The 24,672-nt window shown below is 46.6% G+C and overlaps 11 protein-coding genes across 11 annotated transcripts; 6 read left to right on the forward strand and 5 right to left on the reverse strand.

Moving 5' to 3' along the window:
• The first annotated feature begins 1,076 nt into the window (after nt 1-1,076).
• Nucleotides 1,077-3,036, forward strand: V1508DRAFT_423558 (uncharacterized protein). Its single transcript, XM_066941180.1, has 2 exons — nt 1,077-1,933; nt 1,988-3,036. The coding sequence occupies exons 1-2, from the start codon at nt 1,339-1,341 to the stop codon at nt 2,629-2,631; spliced, it is 1,239 nt and encodes a 412-aa protein (XP_066793792.1). The 5' UTR covers nt 1,077-1,338; the 3' UTR covers nt 2,632-3,036.
• Nucleotides 2,875-3,658, reverse strand: V1508DRAFT_423560 (uncharacterized protein). Its single transcript, XM_066941181.1, has 2 exons — nt 3,338-3,658; nt 2,875-3,251 (listed from the first exon to the last, which is right to left on the reverse strand). Exons 1-2 carry the CDS (start codon nt 3,610-3,612, stop codon nt 3,083-3,085), a joined length of 444 nt encoding a protein of 147 aa, XP_066793793.1. The 5' UTR covers nt 3,613-3,658; the 3' UTR covers nt 2,875-3,082.
• Nucleotides 3,659-4,509: 851 nt separating this feature from the next.
• Nucleotides 4,510-6,051, forward strand: V1508DRAFT_423564 (putative FAD-dependent oxidoreductase). Its single transcript, XM_066941182.1, has 5 exons — nt 4,510-4,838; nt 4,887-4,963; nt 5,019-5,432; nt 5,489-5,807; nt 5,859-6,051. Exons 1-5 carry the CDS (start codon nt 4,577-4,579, stop codon nt 5,912-5,914), a joined length of 1,128 nt encoding a protein of 375 aa, XP_066793794.1. The 5' UTR covers nt 4,510-4,576; the 3' UTR covers nt 5,915-6,051.
• Nucleotides 5,995-7,541, reverse strand: V1508DRAFT_406024 (uncharacterized protein; the record flags this gene model as incomplete). Its single annotated transcript, XM_066938739.1, has 3 exons — nt 5,995-6,768; nt 6,821-7,303; nt 7,356-7,541. The coding sequence occupies 3 exons, from the start codon at nt 7,539-7,541 to the stop codon at nt 5,995-5,997; spliced, it is 1,443 nt and encodes a 480-aa protein (XP_066793795.1).
• A 2,125-nt stretch (nt 7,542-9,666) lies between these two features.
• V1508DRAFT_423570 (Sedlin, N-terminal conserved region-domain-containing protein) lies at nt 9,667-11,013 on the reverse strand. The gene is made up of 3 exons (XM_066941183.1): nt 10,798-11,013; nt 10,400-10,738; nt 9,667-10,315 (listed from the first exon to the last, which is right to left on the reverse strand). The coding sequence occupies exons 1-3, from the start codon at nt 10,837-10,839 to the stop codon at nt 9,947-9,949; spliced, it is 750 nt and encodes a 249-aa protein (XP_066793796.1). The 5' UTR covers nt 10,840-11,013; the 3' UTR covers nt 9,667-9,946.
• Nucleotides 11,014-11,569: 556 nt separating this feature from the next.
• Nucleotides 11,570-14,180, forward strand: V1508DRAFT_239581 (eukaryotic long-chain fatty acid CoA synthetase (LC-FACS)). Its single transcript, XM_066936349.1, has 4 exons — nt 11,570-11,888; nt 11,946-12,256; nt 12,314-12,650; nt 12,703-14,180. Exons 1-4 carry the CDS (start codon nt 11,661-11,663, stop codon nt 14,002-14,004), a joined length of 2,178 nt encoding a protein of 725 aa, XP_066793797.1. The 5' UTR covers nt 11,570-11,660; the 3' UTR covers nt 14,005-14,180.
• A 609-nt stretch (nt 14,181-14,789) lies between these two features.
• On the forward strand, nt 14,790-16,113 carry V1508DRAFT_406027 (RTA1 like protein-domain-containing protein; the record flags this gene model as incomplete). The annotated part of the gene is made up of 5 exons (XM_066938740.1): nt 14,790-14,841; nt 14,916-14,920; nt 15,120-15,468; nt 15,501-15,516; nt 15,576-16,113. 5 exons carry the CDS (start codon nt 14,790-14,792, stop codon nt 16,111-16,113), a joined length of 960 nt encoding a protein of 319 aa, XP_066793798.1.
• A 1,031-nt stretch (nt 16,114-17,144) lies between these two features.
• Nucleotides 17,145-20,054, forward strand: V1508DRAFT_423581 (uncharacterized protein). Its single transcript, XM_066941184.1, has 3 exons — nt 17,145-17,432; nt 17,495-18,422; nt 18,477-20,054. The coding sequence occupies exons 1-3, from the start codon at nt 17,292-17,294 to the stop codon at nt 19,868-19,870; spliced, it is 2,463 nt and encodes an 820-aa protein (XP_066793799.1). The 5' UTR covers nt 17,145-17,291; the 3' UTR covers nt 19,871-20,054.
• Nucleotides 20,055-20,297: 243 nt separating this feature from the next.
• V1508DRAFT_359191 (uncharacterized protein) lies at nt 20,298-20,751 on the reverse strand (the record flags this gene model as incomplete). Its single annotated transcript, XM_066937092.1, has 2 exons — nt 20,298-20,619; nt 20,678-20,751. 2 exons carry the CDS (start codon nt 20,749-20,751, stop codon nt 20,298-20,300), a joined length of 396 nt encoding a protein of 131 aa, XP_066793800.1.
• Nucleotides 20,752-21,051: 300 nt separating this feature from the next.
• V1508DRAFT_423583 (translocation protein Sec62-domain-containing protein) lies at nt 21,052-22,224 on the forward strand. The gene has a single exon (XM_066941185.1). The coding sequence runs from the start codon at nt 21,209-21,211 to the stop codon at nt 22,040-22,042; it is 834 nt and encodes a 277-aa protein (XP_066793801.1). The 5' UTR covers nt 21,052-21,208; the 3' UTR covers nt 22,043-22,224.
• Nucleotides 22,152-24,489, reverse strand: V1508DRAFT_239661 (uncharacterized protein). The gene is made up of 2 exons (XM_066936350.1): nt 24,342-24,489; nt 22,152-24,274 (listed from the first exon to the last, which is right to left on the reverse strand). The coding sequence occupies exon 2, from the start codon at nt 24,126-24,128 to the stop codon at nt 22,365-22,367; it is 1,764 nt and encodes a 587-aa protein (XP_066793802.1). The 5' UTR covers nt 24,129-24,274; nt 24,342-24,489; the 3' UTR covers nt 22,152-22,364.
• Between the last annotated feature and the right edge of the window lie 183 nt (nt 24,490-24,672).

The raw sequence follows: 24,672 nt of genomic DNA on the forward strand, positions 1-24,672 counted from the left end.
CAGCGTCGTCCGGAAATTAACTCGATTTCATCGCCATTTCAATTATTCACATTATGAAATACGCACAAATTCCAAGTCGGGTCCTAATCTTATTGTTCTCACTTCTGGTATTCAAAGATGCCCAATTGTCTATATTCAGATACGGATATTCCAGAGGACCAGGAGCGAACAGGCAAGCCCCATGAAAGACGGCTCAGCTGGGATAAAGTCATTCCAAAGTCAGCCATTACTTAGCCTTTCGCAAATAATGTCTAATGTCAGTTGGCATACTATTATTTTGGGTCCAATAATGGGTCCAGGAAGTATCAGTAGAGTGCCTTGCGGATTGCGGAAGCCATGGGCCCAGACAATGACTAAAGGAGGATCGGGCCGGCAAATACTTGACGCCTGTGGCGCCCTTTGCATATAAACGAGCAGCTTCGGCTGGGGACGGTCCATCTCAGCAACTTTTATGACACCTGGACCCTCCGCATGTATTGTTAAAAGCAGTCAACAATAGTTAAAGCAATACCATGATCATTAGTTTAGTCATTCGACTCCGCTCGTTATCTGGCGGATTTGGGACTGTCCATTTGGCGACCATGGGACGAAGCCCCCAAGTGCAATCAATGCCAACGATATCACTCGTCATCGCTGGACTTGTTCTTCTCATCCAACTGTCCGGTCGTAGTGGAATCGGGGAATAATTTGGTGACGTGCAGGCGACGGTGTTAAAAGGAGTTTTTACGAACAGTCACTCCTACTCTAAGACCCGAAGATACAACCTTCATTCACTCTAGTGCGGACTACCACTGAGCCGGAGATAAAACTCGGCTATGTGAGCGGCCACTGATACATTGTCGGCCCCGGTGCATAACCTCAGAACTCTCCAACCCCAACCTGCGCCTCACAATTCCGGGTAGGCATGAACTAGCCGCTGAATGACGTTCTAAATCCCGGCTTGTCTTCGAAATGTTGGCTGACCCGGGCCCTCGGCGGAGCGGTGACTAAGATTTTTGATAGACTCGGGGCAGCGGTGCGCACGCCCTGCGTTAAGTGTGAGCCTGTTCGCATGAATAAAGCACAGCACTTTTGCTGGTGGATCAAGATGTCCCGGCACATTTGCACTCACCTAAAATATACTTCCGGAAATTCCTGCTCTTTATATTTGCACAGACTGTAGCCTGCTGTCTGTGGTTGTCCTGCATCTCGTTCGGTCTATTGGCTCCTTAATTATTAATCTCAATTAGTGCGCCGCAGCTTTGAATGTGAATTAGGTTGTGTGCGTGCGACTACTGCCAACGTCCGCCGTGTACAACCCAAACTTGCACTCGTTCTATTTGCGCTTTCTCTTCTCCCATGGACCCGCGCCTGGCTCCAAATTTCACTCCGGTCATCAGGCGACAGCACCAGACTCCTTCTCTGAGTCCACCCACGACATCTACAACGACTCCCCGGTCTGCTGCCAATACATCTGCGGTTGGTCTTTTTAATTTTTCAACTTCGTCTTTCGCGCGCGACCTTTCCATGACAGACGTTGGTTCGACAAACGGCTCCGAAATCGTCGCCAAACTGGAACAGCATGTCCGCTCGGGCTCCGAATCCGCCATGTCCAGCAGACTAAACTCTTCCAGCGGAAATAGCACTGTCTTGTCAGCAGATTCTCGATCTGAGACTCAAGCAACTACTACTACAAACGGAAAGCGAAAGGCAGAAATGGATCTCGACATATTGGCGCCGCCATACTCGCTCTCAGCCAATCGAACCCCCACCCAGACTGCTGATCTCGAAGAAGTTCCTCATGGAATTTCGCGACAAGCTCGGGATCTTGCTAGTTATGCGTTCCCAGTTCACAGATTGGCTGAGGTCTTGCAGGATAAAACCATGCAGCCATTAGTAATTGTGGCGTGCGGTTCATTTTCTCCAATTACTTTTTTGCACCTTCGAATGTTCGGTCAGTATTGAATATCCCGTGTTCGAAACCGCAAGCTAATTATAGTCAATACAGAAATGGCGATCGATACTATTCGGGAACTGAACAAGTACGAGGTCGTTGGTGGGTACTACTCTCCTGTATCCGACAATTATCGCAAGGCTGGGCTGGCCCCAGCCGACCATCGCGTGCGCATGTGCGAGCTGGCCTGCGAGCGCACGTCTTCCTGGCTCATGGTTGACGCTTGGGAGTCTTTACAACCGAGCTATCAACGAACAGCCGTCGTGTTGGATCACTTCAACTACGAAATCAACGTCAAGCGCGGAGGCATTAAAACCAAGGCCGGAGAGCGTCGGCCTGCAAAGATTATGTTGCTAGCCGGCGGCGATCTGATAGAATCCATGGGTGACCCCAATGTCTGGGCTGACGAGGATTTGCACCATATCTTGGGTCGATACGGATGCTTGATTGTCGAGCGGACTGGAGCTGATGTCAGAAGTTTCTTGCTCTCGCATGACATTATGTACGAGCATCGTCACAACGTCATTGTCATCAAGCAGCTTATTTACAACGACATCAGTTCTACAAAGGTGCGACTTTTCATCCGGCGAGGCATGAGTGTGCAGTATCTCCTACCAAACAGTGTAATCCGATACATTGAAGAGCACGGTCTGTACGTGGGCATGAGCGAGCCAGTATCAAACGTATTGAAATTTTAAGAGCGCAGTCTTTATGTTTTGTATTTCGTTGTGTGAGAGTCTTTATCCCGTCTGGTTAATAACCATCCATCATTTAGCAGCTGGTTTCTAAATGAGAATGGTCGGGTTTAGTTGACTTCTTTAAATAATAGCGGCATATTTTTTGGAATAGGTGTATGGTAAAATTGTTTGATTGTTGTTTTGGTTGATATAATCCGTGTTTTGTGTACGTTATGAAAAAGACCGCATTGGTCCCTTGTAGAGGGGAGTATCATATCAATTATGTCATGTTTATCGTCACGCTTCTTTTCGTGATTAATCAAAGTCACTCGAGGGGGTTAGACAAAATAGGAGATGGGGTAGATATAGACCGTAATTAATATTAAATGCTGACAGGTCAAGATCAGACACAAAACGCCATCCCAATACAAACTATAATACAATTAATGCAACAGAATTTACAACTCTCGCTTCACTTCCTTTTTCTCCCAAACCACGAATGTGTTCGTTCGTAATATTTGACGTTGTCTGGCAGATACACGTCCATTGTCTCGCTCACCATTTTCATTGTAATATCGTAATCGGCATATAACTTTTGAAACAACGACCTTTCCACTAATTTGCCGTATCCCTTCGGTAATCTGCAAGGTTTTCATCAGGATTCCATCCGCCGTAACACATTTGAAAAAATAAATTTAATGTCAAATAATATGAAAGTAGAACTTACTTCTCCTTGGCTCTCATCTGTCGATTCCACCCGATATCAATTACATTCTTTAGCAACCGACGTTCATTGCCCCTCACTAGCCTCGCCATTCTTATCAACGTGATGGTATTTTCGAACCGGGAAGGACTGTACGGGATCGTCGAGTCCCGGAACATGTTGCGAAGAATGTCCTCGTACACGTATCTGTATGCCCGTCGGGATGGGATCGTGCTGCGGGATTCGCGCAGGACGCGACGATAGAGGGAAAGCGCTTGTGCGCGGGGGAGAGGTGGCATGTGTGTTTGGCTGTGGGAAGCTGTTGATACGACAAGGAGATCGAGATGGTTCGGCGCTGTGTACTGCTTGCTATCATATTTACAAAAGAAACTTCTAATGCCCGTCGCGTCGCGAAACGAGCAAAACAAAACGTCACACATCATCAAACCAACAACTCTTAATACTACACAATATATCAAGGTAAATAATTTAAACAAATATCATCATAGTACGAACAAAATAGCAAAAAAAATAAATATAATTGCAGCACCTACGATTCCAGCGTGGTCTCCCACCGCAGTACTAAGTAGGCCCAAAGAAGCTTAACTGGTGTTGATCGGACGGGGAACTGTGCTTTCTTCTTGGTATGGCCGCAACTGAAACTACTTTAAAAGCCCGCCACTTTTCTAACCTGAAGCGTGGTTAGGGTATAGAGTATCATTGTAACTTGTAACGATGATAGTTATACTAACATTTATATTTTGAATAGAGTTTTTTGGACCATAAAAAATCATGCACCGCCTTTTCCATCCAAAAATGAGGTTCTTCCATAACATTGGCGATGTATCAATGGCAGGTGGAAGTGACCGGTGCCTGTATTCTATGGGCTAAGTAAATATAACTCTAATACAGTGCCTGTTCCAAGAGAAAAAACGGGGCGTAATCACTAATCAGAACAAACATTTCTTTTGAAATGGTGAGTTTGGTGGCCAAGATTACGATAGTATATCAAGAAGCCGACCGACTATAGGTATATGAAACCGGTACATGGGTTGAGGTTATTCAATCCACATTGAATTAGATTTTGAATCCATTATAGTAATAACTCTCTAACTAAACAGCTCATATTATTCTGGTGCCGCTGCGATTGTTATGTAGGCTTCTCAGGGGGAACCCACCGGGCTCATAATTCCCATATCCGACAAATCGATATAGCCCTGTCCCGCCCGTCGGATATCTGCACTATCGCTGGACTTACACTGAATGGCAGATTTCTCGCACCTGATAATAGGAGCAGGGGTCGTGGGCCTCTCCGTGGCCGCGAGACTGGCGCGTGGTAGAGGGGCTGTATTGTTAGTTGACCGGCATAGCGCTATTGGCACGGAGACTTCGTCGCGGAATTCGGAGGTTATTCACGCTGGACTGTACTATCCGCCTGACTCGCTGAAGACGAAACTGTGCATAATGGGAAAAGAGATGCTATATAAGGCATGTGAGGAGGTAGGCATTCCGTATCGGAACTGCGGTATGTCATGTGCTGGAATGTTACAGGATCTATGCTTACGTGGAGCAGGAAAATGGATTGTCGCCCAGACTGAGGCTGAACAAGAGTACCTTGAATCTCTGCAGGAAAAGGCCCACCAACTAGAGGTGCGAATGGTAGTGGAACGACAATATGCGACATCCTCGCTGATGAAGATATTAGATCGCGACTGAATTCGTCCCGCTCTCGAGAGCTAAAGACATAGAACCGGCTGTCACAGCGCGGAGAGCAATTCTTAGTTCTCCGACAACGGGAATCATATCTTCGCACTCGCTTATGACGTATTTGCTCGGTAAATTTGAGGGTAGTGGTGGAGACCTAGCGCTCAATACTGCTGTATCAGGCATAGAATTCGACTCATCTTGTGGATTATATACTGTTCAACTTGATAATGGTGGCGGAGAAAACGGAACAGCAACTATGCACTTGAAATTTGAAAATGTGGTTAACTCGGCGGGATTGTCAGCGCCGTTGGTGTCGAACATGCTACTGCCTCGCGAACGACATGTTACACCATACTATGCCAAAGGCTCATATTTTTCGTACGGTTCGTCGCAGCCAAGAACACAGCGGCTGGTATGTTTGACGATAGAGCTCAGAAGAATACGGTGGATTGAATAACACGCATCTAGATATATCCATGCCCTACTGGCCACGCCGGTTTGGGTACACATTTGACGCTTGATCTAGGCGGGCGCCTCCGATTTGGACCTAATGTCCAGTGGGTCTCATCACCGGATGATCTCGTACCCGAGGGAAGCCAACTCGAAGAAGTGTTTGCCGAAGTAACGCGGTACTTACCACAAATCGACAAGTCGTCATTGTTGCCAGATTATTCAGGAATCCGACCCAAAATCACCGGGCCCGATCACGAAGGATTCACTGATTTTGTTATAAGGAAAGAAGCAGGATTTCCCGGGTTTGTTAACCTTCTTGGAATAGAAAGTCCTGGTACGTGAGGTTTTGTCACGAGTTTCCTCCGACATGACTGACATAGGTTAGGTCTCACTTCTAGTCTGGCGATTGGCGAGATGGTATATGACCTCTATAACACGTAGATATAAACATTTGTCTATCAGATAGATAAGTAGTGGCAAAATATGCATAATTACATGCCCGACCAGAAAAGCTCCTTTATCTATACCAACACAGCTAACATGTCATTCTGATTAGTGAACTTTTCTCGTTCCTTGCCAATTTTTGATCCTCGTTCCTTCTCTGCCTTGTCTATTTTCTGCCAATCACTCCATGAAACAACTTTCCAATCTAGCTTGTCCCCAAGATCAGCTTTAACACCATCCCACCCATCACACGATTTGCCGCCAATCTCACCATCCTCAAAATCGCTAAGAATGACAGAAGCGGTTTCGAATGAATCGTACATGGTTTCGGCTATGACACCGGCTGGCCCGCGCTTGATCCATCCGGCGACGTATAATCCTTTTGCATTAATTCCTGCACAAACTTTCCCGCCTTCGTTGTTCAAATGGTTAGCACCGTCGTTGTAGATGTCTTCGAGTCCGGCAAGCGGATGAGTTTTGTAGCCTACACTCATGAAGCCTACGTTGCAAGGTAATTCCTTAAACTCGCCCGTCGGTTTCACGCGCGTGTCTTTGGAGAGAATATCTCCCTGCAGCCGCATGAGGTCAAACTTCGCTCTAGCCACACGCGAGGATCCTTCCGAAGCCTCAAACGACGTCGGGGACAGCAAAAAGTCAAAAGAGAAATGTTTGGTGGTATCTGCCACGGATGTTGTCGATCCTCTCTGTAGAAGCTGGAAGAGGCGTTTCGTTGGCCGTCCAAGTTTCGGGCTATTCTCGAGGAATGGGGACATGAATTCTGCTTCTGGCGGAATGAAACCTACTCCATTAAGCGTCATGAGCTCACGAACTTCCTTATTTGTAAACGACGCCTTCACAATTAAAATTAATTTCCATTTTACATAGCCTTATCGTAGATCTCACCTGAGCAGGGCCACGCCGGCCAACAATTCGCACCCGCTTGACTTTATTCTCAGAAAGCTTCGCAATCGCAGCCTCAGTGATGTCGGTCTTCCGCAATGCATCAATATCCGTCAACAATATCCGCGCAACATCCAACGCGACGTTGCCATGGCCAACAACGACGGCTTGTTCACCAGCCATTACATCGGGGTCAAGATCTTGGAATTCTGGATGTCCGTTATACCACCCCACGAACGCTCTCGCGGAATATACACCGGCGAGATCGAGCCCTTTAACAGACGATGACAGATCTTTATCAGAGTCTGCGCCGTATGAGAGCACTATCGCATCGTAGTGTTGCTGAAGTAGCGAAAGCGGGACATGGTTCGGTTGGAATGACCGTGTATGGCTCGGAACGGCGAGAGGTTGTGCGCCGACCATTGTGTTACCTATAAATGTGAAATATGGAGATTGTGCGACTTCCTCAAACTTCTCCTCGCAATTCTAGAGTATCTCAGCATGCAATTTGTCACATTCTATCAAGAAAACACTCTACCTTGACTTCAGGATGATCTGGTGCAACACCGAAGCGGGCAAGACCATAGGGAACAGGTAACTTCTCGTACATATCCACAGTCGCTATTCCGGACGGTGTCCTCTCCAATATCCTATACGCCGTATAAAAACCGGCGGGGCCGGACCCGACGACAGCGACACGGAGCTTCACTCTCTGGTTGGACATCGTACTGAGTAGCCGTTGATATTCCCTATGCCGAAACTTGTACGATCGAAGCGCGTACATATTATTTAGGTGGCCCCGACATTGCCATATTTTCTTCATCTTGTAGTGCTGAAGGCAACTGAAATACTATTGCCTGGTCTGGAGAATGGCTCGAGCGGATCTGATATGACTGACTTTGACGCGCCCCGATTCTTCGCGTTTATCGGTGGTTCGGGCCACGCAGTCGAAGTCAGGACACGAGCTCGACATTAGCGAGTCGCAGCACAATTAGATCGTAATAAACACATTCTCCGCTCTTCAATTATCATTGGTATTTTCAAAACTTTTCTAGCGAGAAATTCTTAGTATTACTGTATGGGATGGGCCCTCTTCAGTAATGAAATTCGCTCGCAAATCAGTAAAATAGTATAATCATTGACCGGTAGGAAATTGAATAACATCAATTCTTCACATCTCGCATGTAGACAATTGAAGCTAATTTATTCGAATTTGTACAGAATAGGTTTCCCATTACGTGGCGCATGACTAAGCGATGAGGTAGAAAAGTGACGTCTTTTGAAGTAGTTTCAGTTGCGGCCATACCAAGAAGAAAGCACAGTTCCCCGTCCGATCAACACCAGTTAAGCTTCTTTGGGCCTACTTAGTACTGCGGTGGGAGACCACGCTGGAATCGTAGGTGCTGCAATTATATTTTTATTTTTTTTTGTCTTTAACATATTCGTCAGATTACCCTATTGTTTTATTATGAATAAAGGAATGATTACTCCATACTCCCTTGCACTGTTTATTAAATATCGGGCACAGGCGGAATCGAAGAAATAAACCACTATAATATGCATTTCGAGTAGAAATAGGAAAGCTAATAATCCCAAATAAATAAAGTAAATCACTATAGCCTTTTAAATGCCAAACGCCGAAAATTAAGAAAATTTCCAGTTGCAAACGATACAAGTGGACTACATAGGCACCTTATTTACTCACCCCGTCACAGGCGACAGAGGTCGCGACGGTGGGGCGGAGACTGTTATGGAATCTGTGTCAACTATCGCTAAATCAGCAGCAAGTCTGCTAAATGTTGAGGTAACAAAGGACATACTGGCGAAGTTGGAAAGGATGCTCATGTACCTGGCAACAAAAGCTTCAGCGCGACCTAGATCGATCTGAAGTTTCTTCCGACGCCGTTCGTGTCGGTTCAAATCTGCGATACGGAATGTCAATATTTCTTGTTGTCAATCAGATCAATGAACAACGGTGGGTACCATCGGAACTCAGGCTGCCGTTCATCACCGTAGCTTCTTGTCTCATCTCATAGTCCAGCTCCTTGAGCACGCGCCTGTATTTGCGCATACTTTCCTTAAACGACAGGATTAGGTGCTCTGTCTGGTCAGGAGTCAACTGCGCAACGCCGTTAAACCTGCTGCGCCGCTCTCCAAATCGATATGAGTTCCAGCGTGTCTGGTAGGACGAGTGTTGATAATACACTCCAGAACGTGGATGTGAGGATGCGCACGATGCGGTTGCCCGTGCAGCTGCCGACGATACCGAATGATTCATTTTTAGCGTGTCAACTCAGCCGATGTGTTGACTGAGAGAAAATAATGGATGGATGTTTGTTGTAAGGAGCAGGCAGGTGGAACAGCACAGGGATACAGCACAGGGATACAGCAGTTTGGGGAGCCCCTGGAATAAATACGATAGTAGCACAAGGGGACAGGAAATCACCGGATGTGCCGCGCGTTGGCACCCCGCAACCCCGTACCCGACGTGCGGCGCGACAGGTAAAAACACTGTACCCTCGATCTCCCAGGGAGCTGTGTCGAGTATGGGGAATAGCGTTGTCAGCCACAGTTCCACCTGGCTCTAGTTGCCCATCATATCACGGTAGATAGATATTATGACAAATTCTACCGGACAGATCGAAGATAGCGATCACAGGCTACATATCTCAGTGTGATTTTTGCTATAAGCATCATGGAGAACGGCATGAATCAATCAGTACCAACAAGCAAAGAGGCTGCAACGCCTACGTGAACATTGTCTTATCCAATGGCTCCACCGCAAAAAGGCTTGATTGAGTTGTGGAATCAATTTGGATTTGCATGGACGGAATTCGCATATTCCTCTTCGCACCGATATTTCATATCAAGACAGCTAAATTAATTAATAGTCGTTCATTTTCGGCACTACTTCTTGGCACGAATAAGGCACAAGTCTTAATGTCGAGAAGTGCGATGATAGACACTGACTAGCTGAACGCTGAGGAACTACTACCACCAGACGATCGTCGCACATTAATTTCATGTACCCTAAGCATTCTTCCATCTTACTAGACAGATATCGTACAATCCAATTGCTCCATTAATATTTCTCAAGGTACTTCCGTCCCATATCAAAACAATGCCTCACTAGCTGGCCATAACTGTTTCAGATGTTGGAGCCGTCATCCCGCCGTCCGCTGACGGCGATGAAGAGGGAGAAGGCGATCGCGATGCCGAGTACGACATGACGACGCCTTCAATAGCTCCGTTATTACTGGTGTTACTATAATATACCGTGCTGGCACCAGATATATTTGACGTAGACTGTGGAGATGCTGCGCTAGATCTGCTGATTGATTCTGCAGGTGTATGAGTTGATGTAGTACCGTTCCAGGCATCAACTATGCGCCTAATATTGATATCAAATTTTCGACTATGGATCGGTCGTCTCTCATCCATCGTGTAGAACGGGTTACAAACCAGCGAAATATACGCAAAATGAATTGCCCGGAAGATCTATATAACACATATTAACTGTGAATTTCACAAACCTGCTTTTTATAATGGATTGATTAGCTGTCCAATCTGATTGGCACTTACACTTCGGATCTCACTCCCTATTATCTCCCCACTGGCGAATCCAAGAACAACCTTGACGCCAGTATTTGTCATCCACCCGTACGTAGCCATTCCATCTTGCACAAAGAGCAATCCAAAATCAGAATCGGAAGTCTTCTGTGGTAACCTGGCTGCAAATACGTCCAGGGATATATGTGCCAAGAAGTGATACCGCAGTTCCGTGTCTCGTGATGTACTAGCTTTTGCGCTGGTCGGTCCTATACTGCTGCTGTCGTCATAGGACGATACATCGGTAGAGTCTGGGCCATGAGATGTTGAGGCTGTTTCCGGTGCAAAACCGCGTACGTAGAGTGGATTATTCTAAGATGCAACTGTCAGTTCAATGTTACATTACGAGGCCTTGGACACGAAACAATTACCTCACGACCCATCAAGGCCACTAGGTATATTCGGGAAACCATTCTAACATAAATAAAAGGACGATAGAATGAGACTGGAGTCGATATTCAGCTATGCTTCGTGTAATTTGACCCTTGGATGGTGTGGCCTTGCACGCTAGGACGACGGTAAAAACTATAAACGAGAGTATAATGCAGCAACAATGCTGTTTCTAAGACGATAGTTGTACAGCAGTCTACACAATTTATGTCTAATTACGATGACGAAAGTATTCTTGAAAGAGTGCTATTCTTATTTAAATGCATCATTCACCAATAATTATACTATTTTGATATTTGGGTATTAATAGGTCACACATAGACTGCGCTAGGCCATTTTGCACTCTGATTGCGAAATAAACGACGCAACGTTATAACCAATCCTTAGATAGCGTACGCTGAAGTGCAAATTATTAGTTCCTCCTCATGGACGCTGAGATGCGTTTCGGAACGCCTATTGGCACTTCATTGCTGATCAGCTTTCAGTAGCAGTACAAGCCAACTTTTACAAATGGCATAGTCTTTATTAGCTAAAAAAAATTGAAGAAATTCATAAAAATTTAAAATAGAATTAATCTTCTCTGTATTGACAAATGGAAATAGCGCGTGAATTAGTATGTTGAGCAATTTGCGCTCCACGACTATTGTGAATGTTTCATTCATGTGTTTAATTCCGGACCATCCCAGACTGCCTCGCCTTGTAACCACTGAAGGTGCACCAAGGACTGTACGTAGGGATCAGCTACTTTGTTGTGAGACTATCTATAGGGCAATCGACTTTCTTGATTTATTGGCCATTTAGTATCTTAGCTCGTCACAAAGCCAGCTTGACAATCGACGTCGGCATGAGTGGGATTCCAGCAAGCCTTAAAGAACCCAGCGCGAGTGACTTATTAACGGCACCAATTGATGTCGATGGCCCCATTCATGACAAGGATAGTATTACTGTTATTCAGTCAGCTTTCGGAGAGAAGCAAGCTATCGCATTGCCTAACACAGAGCGTCCCGGATTTTCAGCGATTTATCGCAATGCTGCGTCGCCTGATAAACTTATGCAGTCGGCGCATCCTCTGGTACGCATCGGGTTGATCTGGCAGCGTGCGGAGAACACGTCTAACAAGTAACTTCAGATCCGGACTCAATACGATGCTTTTGAGTACTCTGCAAAGAAATATCCTGACAGAGATTTATTGGGCGCTCGGTACCTTGTTGATCCGAAACGCGGCATATGGTCGCCTTATATCTGGCAATCTTATCGAACTGCTGCAGAACGACGAACGAACTTAGGCTCTGGGCTATGCTATCTGAATGACAGTGTGATTAAGAACCCGAAGACTGAGCAGTACGCGATCGCGTTGTTCTCGCAGAATAGACCAGAGTGGATCTTAACTGATCTGGCATGCCATGCGTACAACCTCATTGTGGTACCATTATACGATAAGTTAGTCAATCTCTGGTAATATTTGAAATAGGTCAATGCTAACCAGGAGTGATTCAGTCTTGGACCCAATTCGAGTGAATTCATTCTGAATTCGGTGGAGGCACCTGTCTTGGTAGCGTCACTTAATCAAATACCCAAGATTCTGTCTTTAGCAAGCGAGATTCCGAATCTTAAGATTATAATATCTATGGATCCCCTGAGATCAGAAAATGACTTACCTAAACAGAGCAAGGAAGACATTCTGAAAGCCTGGGCAGAGGACAAGGGTATCATGATCTACACCATCACCGAGGTGGAAGAGCTCGGAAAGGAGCATCCGCGACCACATAATCCGCCCAAGCCCACCGACGTTTTGACAATCAACTATACTTCTGGTACTACATCCTCTCCAAAGGTATATTCTTCTATTTGCATCCATATTTACAGTTATGTAACATGTCATATAGGGAGTTGTTTTAACGCATGCAAACTTTGTCGCAGCATTAGCAGTCGGTTTCTGCCATCTTCCACGAAGTAGCAATAAGGTTGTTGACATTGTTCTGTCATATCTCCCTCTAGCGCACATTTACGAACGTGCGACGATCGGAGTCGCACTAGCTGCAGGAGCAGGCATCGCATTTTACAGAGGAAACATTTTGCAAATATTGGAAGACCTTTTAGAAGTCAGGCCGACGGCGTTTACATCCGTTCCAAGGCTGTTAAATAGATTTGAGTCGGCGATTAAGGATAAGACCGTTAATGCAACCGGCTGGCGCTCCCATATCGCTCGATATGGTTTAACTGTCAAGCTACAATCTTTGGCAGACGGAAAGGGGCCGAACAATATGCTATGGGACAGGCTTATCTCAAGAAAGGTCAAGGCGAACGCGGGAATGGATCGCGTGGCCAGTATTATCAGCGGCTCAGCACCACTGGCGCCGGATACTCATCAGTTCCTGCGAGCCGCTTTTGGTGTGACTATTGCACAGGGCTATGGTCTCACTGAAACACATGGTGGCTGTATAGTTGGCCAGGCTGGTGACTATACGACGGGCCACTGTGGGCCGCCTGCTGTTACCACAGAAATCTGCTTGAAAGATGTGCCGGAGCTACACTACTATGTGAGTGATAAGCCATGGCCTCGTGGTGAACTGTTGGTTCGCGGAACGACAGTGTTTAGAGAATATTACAAGGATGAGGCTCGAACCCGTGAGGCAATTGATGCAGACGGCTGGTTTCACACTGGCGATGTTGCCGCGATTGATCAACTTGGTCGAGTGTATATTATTGACCGCGCTAAGAACTTTTTCAAACTGGCTCAGGGAGAGTATGTCGCGCCAGAACAGATTGAGAATGTGTATCTTGCTGGATGTCCGTTGGTTCAGCAACTGTTTGTGCACGGAAGTTCGCTTGAGGCGTACCTTGTTGCTATCGGTGGCATCCAGCCTCTGGCTTTTGCTCCATTTGCGTCGAAAATTCTCGATAGACATATTAGTCCATCAGACGAGGCAGCTTTACGACAAGCATGCGATGATCCGAGGGTGCTAGAAGCGGTATCTTCCGAATTTGCAAGGGTCGGAAAGGAGATGAAGCTGCAAGGATATGAGAAAGTTCGCAACTTAAAATTAATGGTTGAACCTTTCACGATCGAAAATGATATTTTGACACCTACATTGAAACTTAAGCGTCCTGCGGCGGCTGCTTTTTTCAAGGACGTCATTAAGGATATGTACCAACAGGGAGATATGACCAAAACACTTAGGGTTTAACTGTGGATATGTATAGATGTTGCGAAGGTTGGAACTCGTTCGTTTGACGAATTGATTGTTTGTCCCTGGCTTCACCGGCGTTGAGCATGGCTGAGGGAGATATGGAGAAATGAAAGTGGAGCTGGCCCAAGGAGACACAAGGTTGGAGTACAAATTAAACGTTATAATCATGACCCCATCGGGTAAGGGCTTTTATTTAAAGTTTTTGAAGGCAAATAGCTGTCTGATTCACGAATAACTCCAGTAGGACATATAATACAGATCAAAATGGTGTAATATGATGCTAGGCATCCTTATTTCGATCGTGTACTAGCGTGCTCTAAAAATTAGCAATTTAACCAACAACGTATTATTATTGGCGCCGGACTATCGATTTAGTCATTGTTGCTAAAGCTAAATATAGCACATCGTACGTTTGTTTGTCAGCATTTAGGCCCAAGTCTCGACGCGGCTCTGGATGTACTTTAATCTCCTCCGAATATCGCTTTGTGTCTTGGGGGCCGACGCTGGCATAAGTCGTACACACTGACCCTGAAACCCGCATTACGTGGACACGACATTGGATAAGTTTCAATTGGACATTCCATACCAGTGTCAACAAGAACACTTTATTTTTCCTTTGTAACCGTGCATCTATTAGTAATTGAATATAATTTTCAAATGTGCCGCGTCACCTTGCTGATACGCTGCTACTACACAGAGCACAGGGCTGTCGCAATATTGATTTAGTTAATGCTGATGACTTGGTCCATAACCGTCCCTGCGCCACGAAAGCCTTTCGCAGTATGCTTCATATGATGCGATTGAACTACTGTCACAATGCCAAGTACGCCGCGTGTAGCACGAACGCTCGGCTGTTGTTCTTGTAACCTCACTATAGGAATTATGTTAAACTAGCGTGAATTTTAGAGCCTACGTATCTTCCAACTTGATCAGCGTAAAGTTTTCATGACGACATGCGCCACGCAATAAAAACTGGAACACATATAATACTCAATTCCTGTCGCTATTGTAGTTGATAATTACCTTACTGATCTGTTTACTGCACAATCTACACTCATCCTTTAACGATGTCCGACAATTCCGACAATATTTACCAATATTGGCCCTTAAAGGCTCCCAATCTCACTGCATTGATCCTGTTCGCCATTGCATGGGTAATACACACGGTTCTCGCGATATACTATAGGCAAATCTGGTTTGGTACGTGCATGTTTATCGCGAATGGACTGGAAGCGGGAGGATATATTGCCCGTTACATGTCATCTAGTAATCCATACAAGTATGGCAATTACGTAGCGCAGTCGGTCCTGCTCATCTTTGCGCCGGCGTTCTTCATGGCAGGCATATACTACCTTCTGGGCGAGGTTTCTGTCATCTGGGGTATCAGATACGCGAGATTCAAGCCTTGGGCCTACACCAAAATATTCGTTACTCTTGATGTGCTCAGTATCATCATTCAGGGTGTGTGTCTCATTCCTAGTTCTTGCTGTGAGATAATCAACTGCTGATGTGCCACGTACAGGTATTGGAGGAGGCGCAGCTTCAGGTGCTTCAAACAATGGTGGTAGTCCTCAGGCAGGAACAGATATCATGATAGCAGGGCTTGGGTTCCAGGTCGCTGCGACGTTACTTTTTATGCTGCTGTGCCTTGATTACTATCTCAGAATTCAGAACCACCGTCGATTAGCTGGACAGAGCCTCTCTTCATTTGACCCAAGTTGTGAACTCAATAGCGAGTCTGGACAGCAACGTACTATCCCAGGGGATGCACCTGCTAAATTTGCGCCTATCAGGGAAGCAAAGAAAACAGGGGCTTTCCTTTTTGCTGTCGCGGCCGCGGTGTTGTTAGTCTTCGTTCGATCGGTGTACCGTGTGGTCGAATTGTCTACTGGCTGGTCGGGGTACCTCATGACAGAGGAAGGATATTTCTTGGTTCTCGACGCCCTCATGGTCGCCTTAGCCTCCTGGATTATGTGGATATTCCACCCTGGAGTCTATTTGGGAAGGATCAATATTGGAGCAGAGCAGACGTCAGCATTATTTACTGGAGAGAGTAATGTTGACAGCGAGACTGCAGAAAAGAAGAAGCGGTTTATTATATTTTAGGGTTGCATTTGATTTCAGTCAGTAGGTATGATTTGACCATTGTGTCTGTGAGGTTTGAGAGGGTGACGCAAATGCTGAATCGCCTACCTTGTTATCTGGGATTATTATTGGATGCCAGCTAGTTCGCTGGTTACAACAGGGTTAGCGTCAGGAGTTGACTGGGAGTTGACTGGACGTAAAGCACTATTCGAAATCTCCTAGATGGTATATTAGTATATTTGCATTATAGCATCCGAGGTTTACCACGCAGTTGAGTATACAGTGGTAGAACACAAGGTCACGCTCGGTTTCTTTTCGTCGGCACACGACTGCAAGTTGCATGTAGGTCGGGGGAATGGATGGCCAAAACCTATACCGTAAGTGCACCCAACGTGAAGATGAATAGATGACGCGAGCAGTGCACTCATGCACAGAGACATTATTATTATGTCCGGCAAGACAATCCCCGAGTATGTGCCGTGTTGTGCCTTAGGCACCATACTCACGTGGCGGACCCACGGAGGAGTCGTCGGGGAACCTGCTTTGTTTTCTGCAGGATGTCTACAGTTCATAAATCACGTGCTCTGTTGTCGTTGCTAGACCACCACCTCAGTCATAGTTTTGAACTGCATAGAGCGGCCAGTCTAATCGTAAAGAGCGCCAATGCTTCCCATACTAATATCAAAGTCATTGAGTGCTTCGGGGAACATTCACAGATGCCTTAGCGGCAGAATCAAGAACAGTGACTGCAAGCTGACCCGCGCCCTCGGTTGGCGATAATTGTGCGCTGTAGGATAGGTTTCTCGGCAGTGGACAAGGAGCTCATCCGCTGATCCGGGGTCCTTCGGACCCGGCACTTTGGGTCAGGTGATCTCTACCATCAGGATCATTGGGTCTTCCTGTCTGGGCAGTGTCCCGCGGTCTTATATGTGGTAGTACTGAATATTAATTTACAGTGAGGAGTATATGAGTATATGAGAAAATGTGTGCACCAGTGGTGACGTGACGGAATCTCGGCCACAAAGCTCCGTAGATGCACCGATGGGCTGACCCGTGAGGCCACGAGGATGATATCATGACTACAGAGCTTCCTACCCCACACACCATTCCGACTCTGTTCTTTCCAAACTACATATAAACTATCCTGCCTACACAACTGACATTCACAATGCGGTTTTGCTAGTAGTGGCAATCCAATAATGCCTTCGCGAGCACCTGGCATGTCCGGTCCCTCTACTACGTGCATTACCTTCGCTAGCCAGGACAAGTTACAGAGACTGCCATTACCTCCATTGGACGATACTATTCGGCGATATCTTTCTGTAGTCAAACCATTACAGGTATATACGTGTCTCTTTGCCATTTTGCACTTGCGGTGCACTAACAGAGTTGGGTGATGAAGACTCCTCGAGAGTTCGAAGAGACAGTCGATGCAGCTCGAGAGTTTCTAATCAAGCAAGGTCCAGATTTGCAGGCTAAACTACAAGAATACGCGTCCACAAGATCGTCTTACATCGAGCAGTTCTGGTATGACTCATATCTCAATTTTGACAACCCTGTTGTCCTTAACCTGAATCCATTCTTTTTGCTTGAGGATGATCCCACGCCTGCCCGCAACAATCAGGTCAACCGCGCTGCTTCTCTTGTGGTATCAACTCTTGCATTTGTACGCGCTCTTCGACGAGAGGAGCTTCCACCGGATACGGTTCGTGGAAAGCCACTGTGCATGTACCAGTACTCCAGAATATTCGGAACGGCTCGAATTTCGACTCAGAATGTTTGTGTGATGCAGTCGGACTACTCTTCGAAGCATATTGTTGTTCTCGCACGGTCTCAGTTCTACTGGTTTGACGTCCTGGACGAGAATTCGGACCTCATTATGACGGAGAAGGACCTTGCTCAGAATTTCGAGACCATTATCAATGATGCACAGAAAACCCCGGTGACCGAGGCCGCGAAGGGTGCCGTCGGTATTCTGACGGCCGAGAATCGACGCATCTGGGCATCACTGAGAGACCTACTGTCTCAGGATGTGGATTCTGAACATTCGACCACTTCTGACGACGAGAATGGAACGATTGGCAAGTCAAACGGCGGGCACAAACCAAGGAACAATAACTATGAATGCCTCCAGATCATTGATTCCGCTCTGTTCATTTTATGTCTCGACTACTCAGCGCCTCAGACCGCGTCAGAATTGGCTATGAATATGCTGTGTGGTACAAACGTCATTGAGAAAGGCGTTCAGGTAGGAACTTGCACGAATCGGTGGTACGACAAACTTCAAATCATTGTCACTAAAAACGGAAGCGCGGGGATCAACTTCGAACGTGAGTACTATTCTCAAAAGTATCTAATGCATAGATGGAGTTAACCTGCTACAGATACTGGTGTCGATGGTCATACTATCCTGCGTTTCGTAAGCGACATCTATACAGATACTATTCTACGATTTGCCAAATCCATTAATGGTCACGCGCCTAGTCTATGGGCATCTGAATCTCCTGATCCTGCACAGCGCGACCCTTCGTCTTTCGGCGATGTCACTACGACTCCGCATAAGCTCGAATGGACAATGATCCCTGAGCTCTCCCTGGCGCTTAGATTTGCTGAGACACGTCTCGCGGATTTGATCCACCAGAATGAATTTGAGGTTTTAGAATTTAGTCACTACGGAATGGTGTACATTAAGAACATGGGCTTTTCTCCAGACGCCTTTGTTCAGATGGCTTTCCAAGCAGCATATTATGCGCTATATGGAAAAGTCGAATGCACATATGAGCCAGCGATGACGAAATATTTCCTTCACGGCAGAACTGAGGCCATTCGTACCGTCTCTGATGAATCCGTCGCATTCGTGCGCAAGTTTTGCGAAGACGCACCGCCAAAGACAAAGCTCGAGTATCTGCGCCGCGCCTGTGAGAAACACGTCCAGACTACAAAGCTATGTGCTCAGGGTCTAGGACAAGATCGTCATTTATATGCCTTGTACTGTATGCACCAAAGATATATGGAAGACGGTCTGTCCCCATTGCCGGGGGCCGCGGAGGACCCTCCATCTGCGGGTGCCAGCTCCGAAAGTCCAAAGTCAACCGCTGCTCTCGAAATACCTGCCATATTTACTGACGGGGGTTGGGATAAACTTAATACGACTATCATCAGTACTAGCAACTGTGGAAATCCTTCGCTTAGACTTTTCGGCTTCGGTCCGACGAGTCAGGACGGCTTCGGCATTGGGTACATTATTAAGCCGGATTCGATCTCAATCTGCGCATCTTCTAAGCACCGACAGACGCGCCGATTCTTGGAGACGCTCCACAATTACTTTATGGAAGTTCGCAGCCTGTTGAGAGCTACGGATCATCGCAAGAGTACTGGAACTCGCGCACGAAGCCCGATTCGGGGTGACGACAGTGGTGAAGGTCGAGATAGGTCGACAGCAGCAGATGGGTACAAAGGACGCCGCAGTGGACGACAAGTCGATGACGTCAGACGTACGAGCGATTCTCAGGATGACGATGATGCAGGTGACATGCTTGGAGGGTACGGATACTTTGACGTTGGCGAGCTTGAGACTCTGCTTCGAGACATTAACGGCGCGAATATTGGTCTTGGAGCTGCGACACCTGAGCAAGTCGCTTCTACACCAAGCACCGAGGTTCCGCCAGATGTATATATTGAAGGCGAACACCGACACAGATCCCGGCATCGCAATCATGCACAGCCCGGATATCGTCGGCGGGAGGTTGGCCGCAAGCTACGATTGGCGGATATTTGAGATGGTCAAGAAATGGCAGTAACGTTTGTCATGTAACAAATCACCCGGCGTCATGTACAGGCTTTTATTCGTTATTTGCGGGACATATTTAAATAAGTACATATTCATACAAATTCATTAGCACAAAATAGCCTATCGTGAGAAGCTAGCAAAATCTATGTTTCCATGAAATACTGTACAAGGTGCGCTGTTCGCGTTTTGCGAACAACAATCGACAAAATAAAACCATAATTACGCCGCCCCAAGCTACCTGGGTCCTCATTCCACCATCAAATATGCGAGAATCGCTATAATACAAATTATGTGACCCCATGCCCAACTGACCATCCAGACGCATATTAATATAAGTATGTAGATTGTTGCATGACCGCCAACAAAATCCACTCATCAGGCGACGATCCTGCGCGTTCGTCTCACAACACCGACCTTATAATCTGATATTCACCGCGACACACGGCACTCTGAATTCACGAGCAGCACTAGCAGCAGCGACCACGGAAGATGAGATAAGCGATTTGCTGCTTCCTGAATTAGCAGCAACTGAGGCTGACCGTCTGAACAACAAGAACCCATTGAAGACCGCCCGCTCAGCCAATGTGTCGAATACAATCGAAGGCTTGGACGCCAGATCTAGCGGCAGGAATAACCTTGGTAGGAATAGGTTCCCGAGGTTTGAGTCAATGAAACAGTGGTCGTTGAAGAAACACGTTGTCGAGAAGAGTGCGATGAGAATCAAGGAGCAGTAGATACTGTTCATACAATTGTCAATGGACTGGAACTACAAACCAATAAACTCATACTACATACCATGGTCTGTGAAAGATAAACAGCGAAAGTAGGAAAACTGCTAGGAAATGCGGCGAAGCACCGGTCGTAGGCATCAACAGTAATAACAGAAAATATCGAAGACAATACATCTCTGTAAATTGTAAAGTCGAATCAGATAAATTAAGGTATAATCTAGACAGATCGTAGCAACCACTTATATCTAATACGGACTCAACTAAACGATGTCTCAATTCGATCGATGCAGATCAACGGACGTTCGCGCAAAAATCGCATTCCCGCTAACTTTTTTTGTGTCAAGAAATTGTCTAACACGTTCGCGCATCTCACCTGACATACCCTAGCCCAGACATGAATGTTGGTTGTTCGAGAATGACACTCCAACTTCGGCCAGGTGTCCCCAGACTGGCTAACGACCATAGAAGGCATCGCATATACTACACTTACGGGCCATCGTTAGTTACTTGAGAACTACATCAAAAAAATTTGCAATTACTATCCGATCGGCCGGCGTTACGAGTAGGTCGATCTCCGCACTCTCCATCATACACGATGAACGCGCAACCCCAAGGAGCGCCCGCTAAATCGCCAACAGCCTTAGCAATCGCGAGCTTCCTTCGTCACAATTCCCAGTTGAAGATGCGACAAGGCGTCTTAAATGGCAAACGTCAAGACTTTTTCAGATCAAAGAGAGCTTTGCGTGCTCTGCAATCCCCGGAATACGCTTCATCGCAGAAGAAGAAGGGCTCGTTGCTACCTCCAATCGTGTCTGAAGAAGATGCAATTAGGGTATTTAAGGAGTTACCACTTAACTCTCTCGCAATTCGAGTCGAAATATTGACGCGCAAGACCGTGGAGGCTAAGCGCGCTTCAAACCCGCAAGTCCAGTTACCACCCATATCTGCGCTCTCAAAAGTTAAAGGCGTGCCCACATTGTCATTCGTACGTGAGCAGGTAGTGTCTAGCGATGATGACATCTACTATGTGTGGATATGGGAGCGGGTACACTGGACTGCGTACTTATACGCCGGCTTGATCGCCGCTGCTATCTTCGCGGTTGTTTTGTTCCCGCTATGGCCGCCAATACTGCGACTGGGTGTGTGGTATTTGTCAATGGGTATGCTGGGTCTTTTAGCTGCATTTTTTGCGATGTCGATCGTGCGATTGATTTTGTTCGGTGTAACATATTTCGTGGCTCCTCCGGGACTTTGGATATTTCCGAACTTGTTCGAAGACGTCGGTTTTGTGGACAGTTTTATCCCTCTTTATGCATGGAATGTTGAGCAAGAGAAAAAGAAAAAGAAGAAGAAGAAAGTCACTGCGACCGTGACTGCGGTCACAGAGGAAGAAACCGCGGCGAGCGATCAAAAGGAAAATAAAAGCTAAGGGAGTCAAGCTGGGATGGTGATTATGGATAGCTGGAGTTTTGCCATAATAGGATGATTATGGAGTGCAAGATGTACGATTCATAGTGCTGTTTCCATGAATTCTTCATGATATCCTTAGAGGCAACTGTACAGGATTATGAGATATAATAATGCTAAAGCTAAACCAAACCTGAACCGAAAGTGAACAGTCATCTACAAGGACACAAACCAAAACCAGCCATAACAATACTTCGCTGTATATGACGTGGGAAATCAAAGAAAAGGTTTCCATATATATACATACAATAAAGCTCCTGGTAAACTCCGAAATGTAGTCATTATTAATCAGCTGGAATTGGCGGCAACGGCCGCGACGGCGGAGGACCTGCTGGCTTCGACCGCCTTATCACCTTCATCCTGTTCTTGCGCCGAACATTCGTGCTCACGGAACTTGCAGTAAACGAGATACCGTTCCCATCATCTCCATCAAGCATCGCTGACTCGTCTATTGGCTTGCTTACAGGGTCTGCTTGAGGTCGTTGGCGCTGATACGAAGGTGCACGACGTAACGATGTCAGTCTTGTCAAGGAGGAAAATGTCATTGATTCTCGACGAGCAGCGGGTGGCCGCTGTGGCCGAATTGAGAATGCATTCAATGATTCCTGAAGAGACGACAATGAAGATGACGACTTGCTTGAGGCGAGTGAGCCCAGAGTTTGTACCGATGACGACGAATTCTGACGTGTTCGACTCAACGGTGATAGTCGTTGACTAGGTAGGGATTCTATTGAACTGGATATTGATATGACTGAAGGCCTCTTAGATGGAGGTAATGATGACGAAGTTATCGCAGTCGCTGAAATTGTGTTAGTGCTCAATGAGCGACTAAGGCTGTCCAAAGCGTCAAATGGTGGCAGCAGCGATCCTAAGTTATCTGTGGTCCCAAATTCAAGCGTCTCACTCTCAAATGGATTATCTCGCTTATTCAGTAACGACTCACGCTGCAAATTAATCTGGCTTCGAGCGAGATCCATCCAGCGCATGAATTCTTGGGCGGTATCGAAGACCAGTAACATTGTCCTTGTTTTCTCGTCCCTTAGTAGTGGAATATGATGATGATGATGGTGATGACGATGACGATGAGAATGATAATGGTTACTGTGATTGGTCGACTCATTATAATGCGAAAGTCGTAGTGTAGGAGTAGAAACATTCCTGTGGAAAAATATAGGGCGTCTTGACGATGTCGAGGCGGCCGTCGGAGGCGTGGTAGGTGACTTCTTCGGTCGCAGTAGAACCTCGTCTGGTACATCAAGCGCCGAGGTCTGCTCTTCGAACTGATGACGTTCGGCTGGTCGCTCGGATACACGTAACACAAATTGCTGACCCGGGATGTCGTCGGACGCGTAGGCTACTGATTCGGCAGACAAGAGAAGGACTTGTTCCGGCACCGCTGTCGACGATGCATTCCGTGCGTATCTCAGAATCGCGTGTGGCAGAAGGACGAATGTTCGTATATCTAGAGAGATCTTCGAAACTATTGTGAACAGCGGTCCGTGTGTATTGCACGCCAGACTGTCAACTGCTACAGCATGATGCATGGCAATCGAGTATGGGAATTTCTTATAGTATGAACGGATGTGTGCTGCGGCTGCTGTTGAGAAATCAATCTGAGGAAGCTGCGTATTGCTTGTCTGAGAAGTCGCAGATCCATTCGACGATGTGACGGATAAAGCAGGCGACACAGTAGATGGCGATTTCGATAGTAGATCAGGACCCAAACCAGACGGCGACGATGCCGTGACGGAATGTTTCCCAAAGAAGGCCCGAATAGAACTTCTTTTAGAAGCCATAACCACAGAGGGCGGCGCTGAGGATTTCCAGCGATTGGGTTGTTTCGCACTTACCTCTGATCGAGGGTCCGCTGACGCCCTTCGAGTGGTCTGTAACTGTTCTCTCTCGGACTCTGTAATAATCGGACTAGTGTCATTCGACCTAGTTGTCAAATGACGCGACTGGTGTGAATGAGTGGGGCAGAGATGTCGCGGGCTGTGCTCATGAGCGGCCATATCTGATGCAGGCCCCTCACTCACGCCGAAACCCATGCCTAGTCCGGTTGTGGTGAATATTCCGTGATGAGCAATAGAAATGCAAGGGAGAACAAGGTTGAACGTGACAAGAATTGAAATGATGAACAGGAGGGCAGCCAAAGTCGCGGACGTTACCAGCAGCACCGCCGATAGGTCATGATCTATACCTGCGAAGTGAGCACATCGACGGTATAAAATTAATTGTGCAGTTTAGCAATGACGTCATACAATGATCTAGGTATGGACTGTACTGGCTATCCAATTATATTCGGTGGCCAGTAAGGATACTCAAAATACGTAAGCTATGGAAAGTGTCCATGGATTAAAGGAATCCAATCCCTAGAAAGTTTTGAGGTCATACAAGTTATCGGCTGTATGGCCAAACTGACAGTCAGAGTCCCGTCGCCAGCATATGCGGGCAGGGCTGCTGCAAACGCCAAGTTAGCTCGACGCAACGCTGAGAATCTGGCTCTCAACTGTTCGTAGCGGACGTCCGTGTCACGGTGGATACGTACCGGATAGCGGTTTTTGTGAGTATTTGCTAGGCGGATAATATGTG

Source organism: Lipomyces doorenjongii (assembly GCF_038497915.1).
Source record: "Lipomyces doorenjongii strain NRRL Y-27504 unplaced genomic scaffold V1508scaffold_59, whole genome shotgun sequence".
NCBI classification, from domain to species: Eukaryota; Fungi; Ascomycota; class Lipomycetes; order Lipomycetales; family Lipomycetaceae; genus Lipomyces; species Lipomyces doorenjongii.